The 20,514-nt window shown below is 49.0% G+C and overlaps 1 protein-coding gene across 5 annotated transcripts in view; it reads right to left on the reverse strand.

Annotated features, from left to right (window-relative positions):
• MED24 (mediator complex subunit 24) overlaps nucleotides 1-20,514 on the reverse strand; it is a 598,903-nt gene that overhangs the window by 58,223 nt on the left and 520,166 nt on the right. For all 5 annotated transcript variants that reach the window (XM_069634774.1, XM_069634779.1, XM_069634777.1 and 2 more), the window contains one exon: nucleotides 15,761-15,942. In XM_069634774.1, coding sequence (XP_069490875.1) covers nucleotides 15,761-15,942 — 182 coding nt within the window. The remainder of the gene's footprint in view (nucleotides 1-15,760; nucleotides 15,943-20,514) is intronic.

Raw genomic sequence — 20,514 nt, forward strand, 5'->3', positions numbered from 1 at the left:
AGTTGACCAGCCCACAGCTGCACTAATTAATGTTACATGTGTCAGCCAGGTTAGAATCGTTGTACCAGTGGCTCAGGCCTCTTCTACATGAATCTCTAATACAGCTTTCTAAACTAATTTGTTTTGCGGGACCCTGCCAGCGAGTATGAACAGGGTCTGTAGTTCTTCCTGTGAGCAGACCCGCAACCTCTGGCTCTCAGACAACCAGTTTTCTCTATCTGAACTTTGCGGCTCACGGTCAACTGCAGATGTTTGAGCGGCTCACTTTTCATTCCAACTTTATGCTTTGTGACAGGGTCAGAGTCATGACCCAGTCAAAAGGGGAGGGGTGTGGACGGACAGGGACCCTGCTCAACCTGGGACAGAATGCTCAGTAAAACAAAAGTCAGATCTAGCCCTGCCCCAGATATGTGAAGTGGAAATTGGGGTGGGTGCCCGAATTCCCCCCATGTGCCGAAATAACCCTGATACCACTTGTATCTGAAGGACTCCCCAAACAGTTGCTGACCACTGTTCTCCCTTTTGTATTTCAGAACCACAACTCCAAGAATCTCTGTGAGCAGCCGAGAAGACCCGAACCAGAATCCACCAAAGGGAGAACCAACAGAACAACCGCCCAGACGAACCATGGACCTTCACTACATCCCAACAGCAACCCAGGAAACGAGAAAGCATACCCCTGATGAAGGAAAGCAAACTTTAAACCCCATAGCACGACATACAAACACCAGACACTGGGCCTCATTACACGGATGGCGGTGAACCATGGCGCTATTAGCGCCATGGTTCATGCCGCTAAAATACCGGCACTGCCTTGGTGGAAAGAGGAATTACCGCCCTATTCCAAGGTTGGTGGGGCGGTAATTCCCCCTTCCACCATTGCCCTTCCCCATTCCCATTTTTGCCCCATAGGGCTCTATGGGAATGGGGAAGGCGCTAATTACGGTACTGCAAATTGCGGTACCGTAATTAGCTCCCTGGTCTCTTTGCGGGTTGGTTTTTAACGCCTGCAAAAAGCAGGCGTTAAATTCTCCAACCCGCAAAGGGACCTCGTAGTAAGGCGGTAAGAATTTACCGGTACCTGTAAGGAACAAGTTACTTACCTGTAACTGTTGTTCTCCAGCATGGGTCTGGCATGGATTCACATGCTCATGAATATTCCCCGTCGTCAGGCTGGGAATCCTCGGTAAAGAAAAAACCAGTATCAGTTTCGTTTCTGATCTGTCTTTCGTAGTAATAACCAATCACTGGTCTCTGCGTCATACTGACCACAGCCAATGACTGCCCTCTACCTAAGCACCGCCTCTGGCAGCCATCTTCAGATTTGGAAGCACGTGAAGTGGCAGTATGACCAAGTGAAGAGCCGCAGAGGGGTAGGCGGGAGGGTTCGCATGTGAATCCATGCCAGACCCATGCTGGAGAACAACAGTTACAGGTAAGTAACTTGTTCCTTCTCCAGCATGGGGTCTGGCATGGATTCACATGCTCATGAATAAAGAATACATAGCAGTACACACATGCACAACCACGGGAGGTGGCAAAGGCTCAACATTAAGCATTACATCAAACTCAACATTAAGCATCTTACCTCCTCACCAGGCTCACCTCAGGCGAACAGGTTGCGCAGCACTGCTTGGCCGACCCTGGACTCCTCCCTGGAATCCCGATCGACGCAGTAGAACTTTGTGAAGGTGTGCATCGACCTCCACGTAGCAGCCCTGCATATGTCCAGCAGGGGCACACCAGAAAGGAACGCTGTGGTAGCTGCGATCGCTCTGGTGGAATGGGCTCTCGGACGGCCAGGCAGCGGTCGGTTTGCCAACCGATGACAGTACATGATACAGCCGGAGAGCCATCTGGAAATGGAAGCCTTCGAGAGAGCCTTCCCCTGATTGACAGGTCCAAAGTTCACAAAGAGTTGTGACGTCTTCCGAAAACCCTTCGTGCGGTCCACGTAGAACTTCAGCGCTCTAGCTACATCCAGCGAGTGCAAAGTCCTCTCAGCCGGCGACGAAGGCGACGGGAAGAACACAGGTAACACCAAGGGTTCGTTGAGATGGAAGTCCGACGGTACCTTGGGCATGAAGGAGGGGTGCGTCCTGAGCACTACCCTCGTGTCGTGGAAAGTCAAGTACGGGGCCTTGCAGGAAAGGGCCTGGATCTCTCCCACTCTTCGTGCGGAGGTGATGGCCACAAGAAAAGCTGTTTTCCACGATAGAAACTTCAACGGGGCCGAGTGCAGAGGCTCGAACGGAGGTCCCATGAGCTTGGTCAGCACCACGTTGAGCTCCCACGCCGGGGCCGGAGCCTTCACCGGCGGGAACGATCTGAACAGTCCCTTCATGAACTCTTTCACCAGACGATGAGACCACAAGGACGTCCGCCCCGTGGTTCTGGTGTATCGGGAGATCGCAGCAAGATGAATCTTGATGGACGCGTGTGCCAGACCAGCTTTGGCCAGCGTCAGCAGGTACGGCAGTACTTGGGGGGCCGTAATCCGTAGAGGGTTAATCTTCTGTGCGTGGCACCAGACAGAGAACCTCTTCCATTTGTGTCCGTAGCATTTAAGAGTCGAGGACGCCCTGGCCTTTGCAAGAACCTCTCTGCAATCGGCCGGTATGTCGTATCCTCCAAACTCTAGCGCTGCAGGAGCCAGGCCTGCAAGTTCAGCGACTTCGGGTCGTGGTGGAGGATGGCGCCTCCTTCCCTGGAGAGTAGATCCGCGTCCGCCGGCAGCTTGATCGGCGGGGACGCTGACAAGTCCAGAAGGTCCGGGAACCATATCTGCCTCGGCCACGCAGGTGCGACGAGGATCATCCTGCACCGTGACCTCTTGAGCTGGTTGACGAGCCGGATTAGCAGAGGCAAGGGAGGGAACGCGTAGAGGAACAGGCCCTCCCAGAGGAACGAGAAAGCATCGCCCATGCTCCTCGTCTGGGGAAACCTGCTGGCGAACCTCCGGCACTTGGTGTTCGTCGCCGTCGCGAACAGGTCGATCTGGGGTGTGCCCCACCGTCGGAAGAGGCGATCCACCAGATCCTGCCGTAGTTCCCACTCGTGGCACGAGCGCAGCTCCCTGCTGAGTGAGTCGGCGATGGTGTTTTTTATCCCTGCCAGATGAAACGGCACCAGAAAAATCCCTTGGGCAACGGCCCAATGCCACAGGTCCTGCGCCTCCTTGGACAGCGCTGGGGACCTGGTTCCGCCCTGTTTCCTGATGTAAAACATGGTGGTGGTGTTGTCGGTGAAGATCCTCACCACCTTGCCCTTGAGGGACGGAAGGAAGGACCTGAGGGCCCAAAACACTGCACGGAGCTCCAGGACGTTGATATGCAGGGACTTCTCCGTCGGGAGCCAGAGTCCCCTTGCGTGCAGATTTTCGGTGTGCGCTCCCCACCCTTCCAGGGAGGCATCCGTGGTCACGGTCTCCTGGTGGGCTGGGGTCTGGAAGTCCATGCCCGCCGTCAAATGCGCGCGGGTGCCCCACCACCGTATCGCTCGTCGGAAACTCTCGTCGAGCTTGATCCTTTCCTCGAAGCTGCCCGTCATCTGGATCCAGCGCGCATCCAGGAATTCTTGCAACGGGCGCATCCGGAGCCTGCACATGGGAATGAGGTAGATGCAGGAAGACATCATCCCGAGGAGGGACTTGATGGACCTCACTTTGGCCGCGTCGGCCACCAACATCCGTTGCACCTTGCCCAAGATGGTCCTGGTCCTCTCCTCCGACGGGGAGGCCAGAAGGGACACTGTGTCGAGCCTGGCTCCCAGAAACAGTGCGACTTGCGCGGGCACCAGGTGGGATTTGGCGTAGTTCACGGAGAATCCCAGGTCCGTGAGGAGTTGGAATGTCCTTGCCGTGTGGACCACGGCGAGCTCCCTCGTCTTGGCGCGGATGAGCCAGTCGTCCAGGTAGGGGTAGACGTGAATCCCCTCGCGGCGCAGCTGCGCCGCCACCGGTGCGAGGCACTTGGTGAATACCCTGGGTGCCGACCGTAGTCCGAAGGGAAGGGCTTTGAACTGGTAATGACGCCCTTGGACCACGAATCTGAGGAATTTGCGGTGCCCCTTTAGGATGGGAATGTGGAAGTAGGCATCCTCCAAATCCAACGACGATAGGAAGTCTCCTTCCTCCAGCTGACCCAGGACGTGCTGGAGGGTGACCATCCGGAACTTCTGCGCCTTGATGAACTTGTTCAGACGTCGCAGGTCCAGGATGGGGCGCCATCCTCCCGTCTTCTTCTTCACGAGGAAGTATCTCGAGTAGACTCTGGAGCCCCGAAGCCTCTTTGGGACGAGTTCGATGGCGCCCTTTCTGAGCATCGCCTTTACCTCCAGGAGAAGTTGAGGGACGTGAAGTTCTTTCCTGGCCACGGGGTGGACGCGCGGGCACCTTCTTTGAAACTCGAGCGCGTGGCCCCGGGCCAGGGCGTCCAGCACCCAACGGTCGGTGGAGATGGACTCCCACACGCTGACGAAGCCCGCCAGCCGGCCTCCCACCGGGGTGCTTCGGTGGGGGCCCGACCCCACGGCGGGTTCAATCCTGCTTGGGCGCGGCCTTGCCGCCTTGACCTCCTTGGCGACGACGGCGGGGTCCGCTAGACTTGCCTCGTCCTCTGTAGGCCTCTTGCGACGACGAGCGGGCCGCTTGACGGTAGGAAGCGAAACCGCCGCCGGAACCTTTGGAGGCGCCCTTGCCTCCGCCGCTCCGAAAGGGCGTCCGTCGTTGCAGGACTCCAAGGGCCCGGGCCGTCTCAGTATCCGCCTTGATGGCCTGAAGGGAATCGTCCACTGTCTTCCCAAACAGGTTGTTCCCGTCGAAGGGCATGTCCAGGACTCTGGTCTGGACGTCCTGCCGGAAATCCGTAGCTTTGAGCCATCCACGACGTCGAAGGCAAACGCCGTTGCCCAGCTGGCGGAACCCGGTGTCGGCGATGTCCGTCGCCACGGTGATGGCGTGGTCCGAGGCCACCTCACCTTCCTGCAGGATCTCAAGGGCCTCCGCCCTCTTGTCGTCCGGCAGAAAATCCAGCAGGGGAGCTACCTTGTACCAGAGCTCCCTGTCATAGCGGGCCACGATAGCCAAGGCGTTGGCCGCTTTAATCGTCGTCGCTGCCGACGAGATGACTCTACGTCCCATAGCATCCAATTTCTTTCCCTCGCCGTCCGGCGGGGAAGTCGATGTGGAGGCCGCACCCCCCCCCGCTTTCTTCCTGGCTGCCGCGGAGACGACGAAGTCCGGGGTAGGCTGCGCCCGGAGGCACAGGGGGGCCGTGTCCGGGACCCGGTACTTTTACTCGTACCGGTCTCTTCTAGCTGGCGTCGTGGAAGGGTTCTTGAGGAGGGAAAGGCCCTCATCCCAAATGTCGTCCAACAGAGGCACTGAGAGGACCGTCTTCCTCTTGGCCTCGCGCCGCTGATAAAGGAAGCCTTCCTTTTTCTTCTCCTCAGGGCAGAGTTGGAAAAGCTCGGAAGCCCTGGAGATCATGGAGTGGAAAGATCCGATCTCGTCGGGCGGAGAAGCCCTGGTGGGAGGCGACGACGGAAAATCCTCGTCGTATGCCTCGTCGTCCGTACTCGTCGCTGCCGTGTCAGTCCCCGTATCATCCCCTCGGGTGGACGGGGAGGAGGGCTGGAAGGGGCGCGACGGTTGAAAAGGAGGTGGTGGATGGATCCTTCTTTTCTTGGTAGGGGGAACACCAGAAGGTCCCGGTTCTGGATCCCCCGACGGGAGAGGTTCCTCCGTCGGTAACGGTAGCCTCGTCCTTATCTCGGAGCATAAGGACTGTATGGCCAACAAAATGGCCGCCGAGTTGTCTTGCGGCGCTGGCAGAGGGGAATCCGACGGGCGAGCAGGGGCCCCGTCGGTATCCTCGACGATGTCGTCGTCGTCACCTGCGTCGGGGTCCATTCCGACGGGCTGGCCTTCTTCCACGCCTAGGCCGTGGCTTAAGACCTCGATCAGCTCCTCTTCTGAGGTTGAGGCCGAATCTCCGACGACGCCCTGCCCCCCCTTCTTCTTCCCCACGGAGGGTTTCACGGGGGTCCTATCGATGGGCACAAAGGAAGACTCCCTCCGAGGAGGCAGGGAGATTCTGGGCCCTGAGGTCGCCACCACTGGTGCAGCCACCACAGGCTGAGCCAGGGCCGCCGCGACCGTTTCGATAGAGGGCTTGGTCGGATGGATCAAGGCCTTCACCACCTTAGGTGCGCTCACCGCCTTATCCTTGAGGGAGGGGGCACTGCCACGCTCCTCCTCTGCCTTAGAGCTCGACCGGGGCCTCTCCAGGAGCTTCGCCGGGTGCTCGGCCTTCCTCTTACCCGACCCAGAGCGTTGGCTCGTGGTTGATGGTGCCGGGGAGGGTGCGCCCTGCCTGGCGCCCGTAGAGCCCGAACGTTCGGCGCTCCCGGTGCCAGCGGACTCGCGGTGCTTGGCCTTATGTTGGGCCCCCGTCGCCGGGGCGCCCTCAAAGGTCTTAGAAGACCGCTCGGATTTCTTCTTCTTCTCGCCAGACGGGCTCTTACCCTCCAGCCAGTTGGCGAGACGTTGATGGCGGTCCTTCATGGTCCGTTCCGACATGTTGCCGCAAAACGCACAGTCCTTCTCCACGTGCGTCTTGTCCTCATGAAGGCAGTAAAGGCAGAAAGAGTGTTCGTCCTCCTTGAAGACGTTCTGCAGCTGGCATCCAGGGCAGACCCTGAACAGCTTTCCGGGCGTCGAGCTTCCCTTCTCCTGGGCCATCTCCGAGACCGGGCCTGAGAAGCTTCTGGATTCCTCCGAAGTGTAGCTCGACGAAATCTTCACCCTTGAGGGGCACAGATGAATCCGACACGGGTCCCCGTTGATCGGACGTAGGATCGGTGGAGCTTGAGGCTCTTTGACCGAAAGAATCGAAGTTTTTTGTGAAAAAAGCACGAAAAATAGCACTAACGCTCGAGAGCAATAGCACGAGGATCCCAACACATGAACGTGCGGTAAAAATCTGAAGATGGCTGCCAGAGGCGGTGCTTAGGTAGAGGGCAGTCATTGGCTGTGGTCATTATGACGCAGAGACCAGTGATTGGTTATTACTACGAAAGACAGATCAGAAACGAAACTGATACTGGTTTTTTCTTTACCGAGGATTCCCAGCCTGACGACGGGGAATATTCATGAGCATGTGAATCCATGCCAGACCCCATGCTGGAGAAAATACTGGTACCGGTAAACCCTTACCGCCATCCGTGTAATGAGGCCCATTGTCTGTAAAACCGTGCTGGAAAAGGGGTAGGGTCTTAAAGAATTTTTAAAAGGCACTCACCTGGGTGCTAGGTGAAAGACAGGCACTGATTGGTGGAAGATGTCAGATGAACGCTGTAGCCAATGGGAAGGGGGAGAAAGGCACAGAACCACCAGCCCAGCCACTTTAGAAGCAGACAGCAGCAGAGGCAAAGTGTGGGTTGTACGGGTGAGGTTGCAGGATAAGCTATGGGAGACCAGGCGGAGGAAGAACAGTGGAGCGTAGTGTTGAGCGTAGAGTAGGTGGCAGAGCTTTGAAAAGGTGAGGTATTTGAGAGCAAGTGATGTATAGTGTAGTGTGTGTATTGTGGAAACTGGGAGGGGGAGTTTAGGAGGTGAGCGAGAAATTTAAAAGATAGTATAGGAGATAGCAGTAAATTAGTGACGGTAGTAGTTCGAGTGAGAGGGAGTGTTAGAATAGAGTGGAATAATAGAGAAAGGTGCAGAAGTGAGGTGTATGAGAGAAGTGGGGATGGGTTAGTAGTAGTGAAAGCAGGAGAAGCGAGCGCAGCAGTAGTCAGGGCATTAGTAGTGAGGGGAGGGGGTAGTAGTAGTGAGGTGGTAGTATTGGAAGGAGAGAAGAAGAGGTAAGAGGATTAGCAGTAGTGCGGGGGAAGTGGTAGTAGGAAGGAGAAGAAAGTAGTAAAACCAAAGGGTGGAGGGGAGTACTACTAGTTTGGACGTCAGAGGGAAGTGAGGAGAAGGCAGAGCAATAGTAGCAGTGAGAGTAGTAGTAGCAGTGGTGGTAGTGCAGGACAATAAGCAGTTGTGGGGGTGAATGGAGAGTAGTAGCATTATGGAGAAAGTAGTTTAGCACCAGAGTGAAGAGGGGAGGGTAATAGGAAGGAGAGAGTGTAAGACTGGAGAGAAAGAAGACTGTGGGGAGAAGAGAAGGTGGGTGGCGTTGGATGGAGAAGGAGATTAGACAGAGGAAAGTAGAAAGGAGATAGAAGACTTGAAAGTAGAACATTACATACATACACCACCCTTTTCCTTTTTTAATTTTTAGAACTAATTATCGCTACTGTAGGGCTAGGTTAGAAAGACCCTGAAGGAATTAGAGAGCCATTGAATCAAGGAACCATATTTAGACAAAGGCAGTGGTAGACACTAGGGGTTACCTGTCAGTAGCACTAACTGGGGGCTACGGATACCTGGGCTAGGGTGGGAATCCCACAGGAGATGTGAGAGAGGGACTGCTCTAGCGTCACTTCCAGGGCCACTTTTCCAGCCGGTGCCATTACTAAACCACCTGCCTGGTAATGCACTGACTGATCTACACCCTCTAACCAGTGGTCAAAGTGTGCGAAAAGTAGTAGTGGAACTATGTTCCCTGCTGGCCTGCCCCCGCTCTCCACAAATCTCATCGCCAAGCCCCCTCCCACGCGCAATACAAACACCCAAACCAGTGCACCTGCTGTTTAAGGGAATGGTCAGTGCAGTGCACTGACGTGCAGGTTTCAACTTCTTCCTACACTTGTATTTTAAAACGAAACAATTCCTGAACTGTTTCTTTTTAAAATAAAAAGTATAGGAATGGTAAAAAGTAATTGAAAAAAGTAGAGGCGCACCACTCCTATTCACTTCAACCACTGCCTCCAACTAGTTGATATACTTTTTGTAGCACCTTTCAATAAACCCTGTGAACCTTCTTGGCGACTCTGAATTATTAAGGACACCTGTGACACATGGTGTCATTGTGGGTTCCACCAGACCCCGATACAGAGGTTGGCCATTGCCACAAACATGGAGAAAGGGTGAACAAACCCTGGCCCTAGTGGTGGAAAAAGTCAAGGAGCTGATCTGCACAGAAAGGCCTAAAGCCAGATGGGGGAAGATGAGGACCGCACCGCGAGGGTACCCACATGCGCGGTTAGGCTGAACTCCATAACGGTCAGTTTGGCCAAACCCCAACAGGGAGACCCTGAGAAGAATTGTGATCAGCAGGCCTAAAAGCCAGAAGACCAAACACAAAGCTCCCAACCTTTCCACAGACCACTAGGGGAAAAGGAGAATTTGCCCCAACCATCTGGGAAATCTCTGGCCACCCCATTTGGCCATGATGTGGACTAAGACCAGACAGTCTGAGCCCCCACATCCAGCCTCAAACACATACCACCGCTTTGCCTGGGAAAGAAAGGGCTTACCACGAATGGGTAATCCGGCCCTTTGAGGATAGGAAAAAGGTCAAAAGACAAGATGGCTAAAATAACAAGGCAAAATCTTGTGGTACAGCCATTTCAGAATGTATGGTACTCTAAAAGGCATTATGAGATCAAATGCAAAAGTGCATGTGATAAAGTAAAAAACACAGCAAACCAGCCTTCCTGGACACATGCAAGTAAGCATAAAGCCACTAAAAATAAAGAAAAAGGGATACAAAGTATCCCCACCACACTTCACTATACAGTGATGTGTTCAGTGCAAAACAGAGGGAATTTCCTAAAGAATGTCTGAGCCTCCCTGCAATGAAAGCCACAGGGACTGATAAGTGCCCCCAAAAGAGATGAGTTAGCAAGGCAAGTAAAGCAGAAAAGGCACTACCTTGCCTCCAAAGACCACGGCAGGTTAAATGCAACAGCAAAAAGTTCAGGGGCCGGGGGGGGGGGGGGGGTGGGGGGGGGGGGATTTGATTTGAGAGGGGTGCAATCCACAGATGTCTATGAAGGGAAAGCGGCAAACAAAAAATCTTTCCCAACATGCAGCATAATATATTAAAATATAGGGTTTAAAAACAACCTGAGGACAGCAGAGATTCTTGCCCAATGAGTGAAGATCTGATCTGTACCGCTTGCCAAAGACAGTAGAAACAGATATGGAGGGAAAATCAATGGATGACCAATGGCAAGAGACCGCTCTCCAAAATGACAACAGACTAGTGGGAGCCGCCCACTGATAGGTGACCTGCAGGTGGATCCCCTAAATGACAAGGGCCTGGGATGGGGACATTTAAATACAAAGCGTGGAACCATACAAACCTGTCTAGCGACATGAGGACAGGGCGGGCGGAGGATGAGGGGTTCTCCAAAACGACAGGATACATGGGGTTGTGGTATTGGAGTAGATCTATAAGCACTCTGGCCATTATCTCCACAAAGATGGAATTTGAGAAGGGTCCATATAAATGTTGTTAAAGTAAAACAAAAGGCCTACAAACAGCGTAGCCTCTAACCCTCTCTATGCCCCACTACATGACCTCACAAAAGTACCATCTGTTAGGACAGTTTTTCTAAAGTCCAACTAAGGGCTTCATAAAACCATACATCTGAGGCAGCACATACACCCCACTCTTAGTATAAGGCTATACCACCTGAGAATGTGGGTAGCATGGGCAGAGCAGTCAGGCTTATCTTATGAGGGAGAGAGAGTTGTAGCGTGGTACAAAGAAATTGTAGCATGCATATGGCCCAAAGAAACAAACACTATGTATTATAAAAAATAAAGGGCTTATTTAAATACAAGTAGGCCAAGATAAATCTTGGGTAAGTACTATAACATCATAGAAACACAATCATAAAGACCAACTTAATACCTATGGTATGCAAACCAAGGTATAACCTTATTAGAGGAGCAAGACGCAAGTCAAGGTGAGTCAAACTTAAGGTTATACATTCAGGATCATAATATACTATTCTTGGGGAATAAGACCAGGTTAGATATACTTTTAGAATAAAATCAGCATTTAAAGCTAGTGGACCTTGTCAGTCAGGCAGTGACACTCAGTTATGAAATCACATAATAAACCAACCCTGTTATAAGTATATATAGCAGCTTCAGAATGGATGTCTTCAGGATGCAGCAGCACAGCACCTGGTCCCTGGATTCGTGGTCTGGAGATGAAAGAACTGGACACTGGATGGGAACTTGCAGCAGCAGTTGTCAGAGGAGGCTTCCAGCAAAGGTCTCTTCATGGATTCTCGTGGCTCTGTGGATTTGGTGCCTTTTTACAGCAGCCAGATGAAGAACGAATATCGCCGGTCGGATTCCCTCTACTCTCTTGGTCCTGTACTCTGGTGAGGGGACTTTAGGGATTCAAATAATCGTGTCTCTGGTGGCCCAGCCGGAGTCCACCAAAGTTTCAGCGAGGTCTGGACTTTGAAGGACCATGCACTGCACTCAGACTCGAGGTCCCAGGGTATTGGGGTTTGTAGCCCAGCAAGGTTGCAGCACATTGTGGGATGGCTCAAAATGCAGGTCTTCTTGAGACTAGTGGATTCCACCAGCCTCTGTAGGATTTGTCGCATTCGGGACCCGCAGGGCGATTGGAAGGAAAGGTTGCATCAGGCTACAGTTACACAGCAGGCTCTCTGGTCGCTGGAAATCGCTACAGACATTTTTTCTTCATCTTCCTTTTTGGATTCAGCTCTAGTGGTCGACTTGTCAGCAGCTTCCAGGTACGGGATATTTATCAGGAACTATAGCACAACTTCTGCAATCTCTCACTGCAGTTTACAGAAAGGAGCGGTCTGTTTGTCCAATCAGGTCAGCCAGCCCCCCCATTGGGACTTAGTTCCTTTCAGGCAAGATGAAAGAAAAAGGGCTGCAGAGTTTTGGACTCCTCCCTCGCTTCCTGCCTTTTCAGACACACTGGAGCCTAGGTGTGGAATATAAAGGATTCCTGCCACAGACAAAACGTTCACAGAGGTCATTCCTGCCTAGAACGGCAGTGGAAGACCTCAAACAACAAGGATACTTAAAAATGGCGAAAAAGAAGGAACCCACCTTTCTAGCAGAAGGGTGGTCGTTCTGTGCATTACCATGGCTGATTTAACAGCTTGCAAGTAATAGCATAATATTTTTTTATATAGCGCTACAAGCCCTCAGGTATCTGAGCGCTGCTTATTATTACCCACGGTGTGTGGTGCTCATTTATCGACCTCGGAAGGATGAAAGGCTGAGTTTGGCCCCGCTGGGATTCGAACCTGCGTCAGCAGGCTCTGCATAGATGTCAAAGCGAGCGCTCTACTCGCTGTGCTATGCATACTCTACTCTACAAGAAGTCCCTAAATAAAAATGGAGGGGAGCAGGGCTTAGAAGACTAATAAGACTAAAAAGTCACTAAGGTAAAACCACTGCCACCAGTCACTCCAGTAAGCTTGTAATTGTAACAATGTTACCAGGTAAGTAAGAAAGGGGATACCATTGTACCCCCCCCATGCTCTCTCCCAGCACTCCACATAAGGCGGGGTGTGCTGGCACACTATATAAAATGTAAAGGGGATGAAAACCCCTCTTTACCCCTTGGGAACAGTAGTTCACCCAAGTACATTAAAGAGAAATTAACAAGGAAGCCCAAAGGAGAAACCCAGCCTAAGCCCCAAAGGTTATAGGAAACTAAGGAAACTATACCTCCAATCGTACACTTCGGAGAGACATAAAAAGGCCACCCATAAAAAGAGTAAAAGACTAAGAGAAAGAGGAAAAAAGATTCACCTTCACCTAGGGACAAGGGAAATAATCACCAAGTCCAAGCAAAAGGTTCTGGGGTTGATGCAGGTAAAGAAGGTTTATCACAAATATGAAAATCTTACCCAACACCATCAATTGTCTATCCTTTTGTCCATATTATTGTATACTATTCCTGTATCCTCTTGTACAGTGCACGGTTGCTTCAAAGCTAGGTTTGCACTATATAAAGCCCAGCACATACTAGCCAGTGAACCTGGACAACCACCATTCATCCATGTATTCTTAGAAGAATGCTCCCAGCCCCATGCCACAACACCCACTAAACCCATGAAGGCATCTGGCTGCATCTATGAAATTCTGTACATTATGCACAGAAAGTCTCTGTTTGGCCCCCACATGTGTCAATCACCACAAACCACCCCCACAGGATGGGAAACAGCCAGCCCAGGGACAGAAACGGGTGTATACCAGTTCATACACTATAGAGGGGGCATGGCTGGGTTCATAAAGAGCTCCTATGTGCACAATGGCCATTGTAGACATACCTCATGGATCCCCTGAACAAAAGAAGTCCCTAAATAAAAATGGAGGGGAGCAGGGCATAGAAAATACATTGGTACCCCAGTGGCTACCGAAAAGGTGTATTGGGCTACCAAGGTGGCAAATCGGCTTGCAACCCTGGTGAATGCAAAATGAAATAGCTGCCACCAGCCTGCTCCCTTAAAGCAATGTAGGGTGATGCAGACCCCGTGAACATAGGTCAGTGATCTGAAAAAAAGGAAGGGGAAAAAACAAAAAGTCAATGAGATCCTGCAAAGGACCCAAATCATTCTAAACAATTAAATTCTGTCTGAACTGAATCCATCACAGATTTTGCACTGTTTTGCTTTGCCATTTTCCATGTTGAGTTACCTATACCATGCTGCCTTCCTTAAATCAATTCTAGTTGGGAAATTTGAATGAATGAAAAATGTGATGCATATTTCTTTGTCATGTGCTTCTGCTATCATCACCCACTACACTGCTCTCCATTAAATAGAAATACCAAAGCTGCTCCTTCTCCAGTCACCTCTCTGAAACACCATAGTCTAGCGTGAGACAAGCATCGTATCAGGAGAGACACAGACTCAAATATATTAGTTTTAAAACATTTATTTACCAAGGTTCCTGGGTTGGTGTAATGCCTAACTGGCCCTTAACTTATGTTTCTAAAGGCTGTTGATGTCTGATAGTCCAAAATAAAAGTCTGTCTGTGTCTAAAGCTATGCTTGCCCTCACTCTTTACAAAAATGTGTTAGGAAGTATTTAAAAAGGAAAAATAGTGATTCAACAGAAAATAGGAAACCAAGGTTGGCTTCAGGTGGTCTTCTTACCAGGTGTAGTTTGGTCAATGTCGCAAAAATGATTACAACCAAAAAGGGCTATTCCTAAGACCTTCTCCACAGGGCCCTTGCAATATTCTCAAATACTTTCATGTCTTTTGGTTCCTTGGGGTTCCCATCCACAAGCTTCAACTTTTTCAAGTTCCAAACACTACAAAAGAAATATACACAGTTCCCTTCTGAGCTACTTTTGGTTCCCTTACCCAAGCTTTAACTCCTTTTGCATCAAAGCCAACAGGTATTCAGCTTTGTTAGGCCTCTGGGAGTTCCCTACCCAGAGCTTAGGCCCCTCTTGGATTCAAATAAGGTTCTGTTTGCCAGGATATACCTTTCCTTTTATAAAGAGTTTTTTCATACACATTTCACATGTCGGGTACAATCAGAGACTTTCGAAACCATGAGATGCTTTGCTCCTCCTAGGTGTGACCACTCCTATCTGTATCCCCTCTCTTTGTTCCCTTGCTTTTTCCTTTTTAACCGTTCCTTATTGGCTTTTCTTTTCCCAAATGCCCCTATCAAACAAATTTCCGTCTGCTCTCTTAGACTTCCCTTGCAGAAAGCAGTATTTTGTCTGAAACGCTCACAACACCCTTCAGGCTTGGGGTTCCCTTTCCCCAAGTCTCAGCGCCTGGGTGCAGCTGTAGCACTTACTCACCTTGCTCTCTGGTATTATCTTTCTTTTGGTTAGCTTGTTTTATTCTTCTGGGCTTCACTTGCTTCAGCCCTCGTCAGCCACAAACCTACATGTTCTAGAATACCTTACTTTTATTGTGATATGTTTCTTAGTTCAATACACTACAATTCCCATAACACCTTTCACCATGGGAAGATACATTTCATACTAGATGTTATTTCTTGATCTTGTACCTTCGTCCTTTCACCCTTTCACGTTTAATTACCCTCTTCACTTTGCTTTATATCACATGTGGACAGAAACACATATTCTTTCAGTTTGAGATTCCTTAAACACCTCTGTATCTTTAACAACTATCATTTTCCTCCGAACGCATTGTTCCTTTACTTTCTTTCACTCGCGGTCAATCGCAGAAATGCAAATGTATGTTTTCCCTTCGTTGAAGACTTATGACACTGTTCCGATTCTTTCACTCGACACGTGACCACTTCAATTCTTCAGGGACTCGTGGTAGCCTTACAATTCAACATTACATTCAACAATGGGTTCTTCTTAACCTTAACTTAGCCAATTTGTGGGACTTGCCTGGCCTCTAGCTCCACCCAGGGCAGCCCTTAAAGAGCCAGTGTGTCTTTCTTGCATTTTCTGCATGGGGAACAGGGTTTGTTGAATTGGGCTGTTCTTATAATAGCCTATAAAAACAGAGGGAGTGTAGGGGAGGTCGATCTCGGAAAAAAGGGGATACCATGTTTCGCCCTTGGACATCCTATTTTTACCCAGGTGATCCTTCCTCGCTTGTCCATCCCCCAGGGTCGGGATCCACAAGCGATGGACCTCCCCAGGCCACCTGAATAGAGGATCTCCAGGGACTAGATCGTGTAATACCCTTGGGGTTTCCACACTAGCCATTTGTCTATACTTCTCCAGATACACCACATATAATTCAGGTGAGGCCCTATGTCACACAGTAAGCACACTATACAATGTACGAGAGGTCTTTTGTCACCACAAGAAGCCACCTAGCCTGTCCTGGAATAAGAAATCTGCTTCCCTTACTTTGCCAGAGCCTTTCCTGGAGGATCCATTAGCAGGTGCCATCTGGAGGAATCTGTAAGCAAAGTGGGCAGAATGTGCCCCAGCAGGTTCAGCGTAAGCTGGTGCATATCCAAGCAGAAGATGGCATACAGGAGTTCCACTGCACGCACAGTGTACTCTTTCCTGGTTTCCTTTAGCAGCTCCTGCAAGACAAAGGCATCAGTACATTTACTTCAAGCACACATGACATAGAACAGCATCTGCGGACAGGGTGTGTAACATTACTGAAAAGCCAAGACACCAACAGTCTGCCAGTGAGCAGGGCCATTTTAAGCACTTTTGGGGCCCTGGGCATAGACATCTTTGGGGCCCCCCCTCCACCAAACCACAGAAAATAAGGGATCAAGAATACTGGCGTACCCGCCGCTCCCCACCCGTAGCGCTCACAACCTATTGGTTGATATGCTTTCTCGCTGCATAATACGCACGTTTAATCCCTTTAAGTCCCCTTACCCTCTTCATTCTTGCTCTAATCAGAATGCTAAACAAGTAGCATTTGAAGACCAATGTTAGCAGTCTACGAAGAGGTTACTGTTCTAGCACATACAGGATTATTTGTATCAGTAGCATCCAGGAATGTATGCAGCCTGTAGTATCAATGCAGGACTGTATGTAAAAGGTACACGTAACCCATAATAGACAGATAACTCACATGAGCTGCCTCACAGAATGCAAATGTGATCATGCATGGACAGAGGAGACCAATTGGAAGGAAAAGAAAGCTACACATATCATAGCACGGATAGTACATGCAGATTAGAAGCTACCAGGGTGATGTCTTTATCCAAACAGACTGAGATTAGAAGTGGGATATGGTTTTCAAATAGTGTTGCCATTAGATATCAAAGGAACAAATGCCTGTGGTATGCAATATAAATATGCTCACTATTAAAGTGGAAGCAACCCTATCGTCAGTGAAACCATGAATTAGTCTTTTATGAAGATCATACCATGAGAAGGAAATCACTCTGAAGGGCTGACAATTTTGAAAGGTTTAGGGGGTGGCAATATTGAGAGGTTAGGCAATACAAGATAAAAATGAGATTCCCAGGATCACACATTGGTTAAGGGGTGAAGCTGGGATTTGTGCCAACTTTGCAATTTCTGTATTTGAACACTTTCTTTTCCAGTTCTTACCATGAACTAAAGCAATCTCATTTTATAAAAACGGACTTGGAAAGTACACAAATCACATTACCAAACATAAGCATTTTTAAACAAAATATTATAGAAGGGTGTTATGCAAAATGGGAATGGTTATAGCTTCATTCTCTCCATCATCAAGGGAAGTATATAAGTACCATTTTACCAATTGATGTGATTTAACACATTTATAAACGTGCATAAAACCATTGACTTTTACCAAAAAGCAAACCGTTTTTTGTGTCAAACAAGCAGACCTTAAAATATGCTTGCCTGAGGCCTGCAACATCTGGTCCGCTCTCTTCTGTCTACCAACCCTTTCACCCAATGGCCTGCATAAGAAGAACGATCAAGTAATGGGCTAAACGATACCAGCAGCATGCAATAAGGCAAACCTCACAGAAGGCAGCACAGTAATGTAAAATATATTAGATGATTTGACCAGGATCACTGTATCGACTGCTGGCAAATCCAGGATACAAGCATGAACGCTTTCGCTCCATAGTCTTGAATTTGGATGCTTATTCACCTCTTGGACTAACAGTTTATGCCATCGTTGGAGGCGATTGCCTAGGTTTTACAACAGCACATCTGAACAAACCAATTTCTAGACCTTCACCATACGGATGATATGTTAGTTTTTATAGCAACCCCTATCTGTTGCAGGTACATTGCTGATAATAGCAGATCGTGTTCTGCAAAACCAAGTACTTTTGCAGGCAGGTTTATATACCTCAGACATAGGAAAGGCTCAGCCAGTCTTGCTGGAATGTGATTTTCTACTTTTGCATATGAACAAATATCTCTGCAATGGGTGCTTCACACACTGAGCTAACTTCTGAACCATTGTGGCACTCAATTTATCAATATGCATTTCACTGTTGCCTATTGCACATGATCAACATAATTCCCACAGGAAGGAAAGAATGCTACCTAGTTGTGCTGTAAGGAACACACAAACTATGTATACCACAGTGAACACAGAAAGCAATACATGATGAATTGATCAAGGCAGAATGTACTTGTCAAAACAAAAAGGCAATGGGCATAGACCCTCAGCAGCACCCATAAAATATCCTGATGTGTGCTATTTAGGACTGGTGAACAATGGAATATTACTTCTTCAGATCAGGCAGCTTTGTGGGTCCCCCCTCCAAGGTGGAGGCCCTGGGCAAGTGCCCCTTTTGCCCTCCCATACAAACGTCTCTGCCAGTGAGCTGTAGATTTAAACATCAAATGCTCCACGTTTTTTCTGACTTTAAATAGGTCACAATTAGAATCTATTGAACAACACTCCATTCTCCCTGCAAGCCATTATCGGTGCAGAAAACAGTAGAACTGGGAATCGCCTAAGGGACCCTGCGAACTTCAACTGAACTAACTCCTCAGAATTGACAGAAATATCCAAGGGGGCACTCCAGTCACCCAGATAGCCAATATAGTCATGAAAATCATGTGTCGCAACAAGTTACCCAAAAGTGAAAAAAAGAAAGATTGACTGATAGTGTTTCAACATTTCTACTGCGTTAAGAGGAAAATCAAAGTTTCTGAAAATTCCCATAACAGCTACACAGAGCACTACAACAATGGTGCTGCTGGGTCACAACCTGTGGGAGACCTAAAGTATCCACCAGAAGAATCAATTACTTACCTCTCGTTATGGCTGGGCGATATGGACCAAGAGTCATATCTCGATAATTTTGGGCTGAATGGCGATATACAATATATATCTCGATATTGTTTATGTGGGTTAAATACTCAGTTGTAAGCGGCCAACTACATTTGAGATGTCACGAACACCTTTATTTATAAGACATTGATCAAAATAAAGTGCAAATACAGGGTTCCTCTTCTTGTTTGGAATACACACAGCTGTGTAAATATAAAAATGTAAATACAAAAATTGTAGTATATGTAATAATGGGTATATCTCGATGTTAACAATATTGTCTCATCCTAGATCGATTTAGAAAATATATCGATTTATCTCCAAAACTTGATATATCGCCCAGCCCACCTCTCGTTAATGTTCTTTCGGATGGATGTCCAGCCCACGGACTCATCATCTTTGATATTTATATCCCAGTGTAGCTGCTCTTCGAAAACGTTTCCGCCGCCAAGGGACACATCATGCCCCCCACCCCTGGATGCCTCTACACACCCTGAGCCTGACATGATGTCTGGGCGAGTATATATATATATATATAGAGGCGCCTGTTAGGGGTTTTTACAAAAGTACTGTCTGAGACAGCACTTAGGAAAGCCCACCTTGGGTGAACAGGGTTACACTACTTAGGTTTAGCCTGAAACACAGAATGGTTTGGTAGAATGGCGAGCAGCCAGGCTTAGTCTAAGGAGGGAAGCAGGGTGTACTGAGGTACAACGAATCCAAGAAAACACTGATACATTTAAAAGTTATATAAAAAAATAGTTATTTAATATATACAATAAGAAACACAGTTTTAACTTTCAAGTCAAGTAAGCACTATAACAAAGTAAAACAATAGAACAGTTGTAATATTCTGTGGATAGTAAACCACAGTTGTAGTCACATTAGAATAGCTTTTTCAGTAACAAATCACATAGTAAAACCACCTGAAACATATGCAAACTTTTCTAAACTCTTATAACCTTTAGTAACTTGGTTCCAGCCTGTCTTAAATAGTCCAAACCTATCATATTAGAGTTTCACAATGTTCCGAGGTGAAACTGGGCCCCCAGTGATCAGGGATTGGGCAGAAAATGTGGGAAGACAGAGTACAAGGTTCATAGTGGAAGAGTCCAACAGGATCTCTCCTGGGTTTCGCAGGTAAGTAAAAGTTACGTTTCACAAGTCAAGAGGTTTCCTTGAAGTGTTGCCCCAAGGACAAGTGTCCTAAGACTGAATTAGAGTTCAATGGGCTGTCCACCCTGATGTAGCTCTATGGGGACCTGAAGGGGTGCGAGATACAGGCTATCCTGCAGCCCCCAGGATCACAGCATCAGACAAGCAGACTCCAGGTAGGTTTTAGCAGGACAGTCCTTCAAGTGAAGAAGCAGTTGCTGCAGAACGCTTTCAGCGGTGAGGTGACAGCAGATCCAATCACAAGGGTTCTCTGTCTTGGTCAAAGAAAAAAGGGACTTCAGTGGATCTGGCGACAGCTCTCATGCAGACAGATGCCCAGCAAAGGATCTTTGCAGTTCTGGCTCGTTGGTGCCTTTTTCAGCCTTGAAGGATGGTTGTCGTGGAACTGGACTTCTCCTTTTTCGGTCCTCGTCTCTGGTGAGGGGACTTTGGGGAGCTGAATTGAGTCACTGCAGGCTTAGAAGGATACCCACAAAGTTTCAGGTGAAACTGCGCTTCAGGCGACGATACACAGCGATGCAGCACAGGTTCTGAGTATTGGTGAATTGCAGGCCATGGAGGTAGCAGCTCTTCCAAGGATGGAGCAAATTGTAGTTCATCTTGGAACTGGTTAGGCCCACCAGTCCAAGGGAGGAAGTCGCTGTGTTCGGATCTTCCCTGTCACTTAGAAGTTCAGGTCAGGGCAGCAGCAGTTACTCAGAAGGCTCTGGTGGTCGCTGGAAGTTGC

Source organism: Ambystoma mexicanum, chromosome 13 (assembly GCF_040938575.1).
Source record: "Ambystoma mexicanum isolate Mex_15411 chromosome 13, UKY_AmexF1_1, whole genome shotgun sequence".
NCBI classification, from domain to species: domain Eukaryota; kingdom Metazoa; phylum Chordata; class Amphibia; order Caudata; family Ambystomatidae; genus Ambystoma; species Ambystoma mexicanum.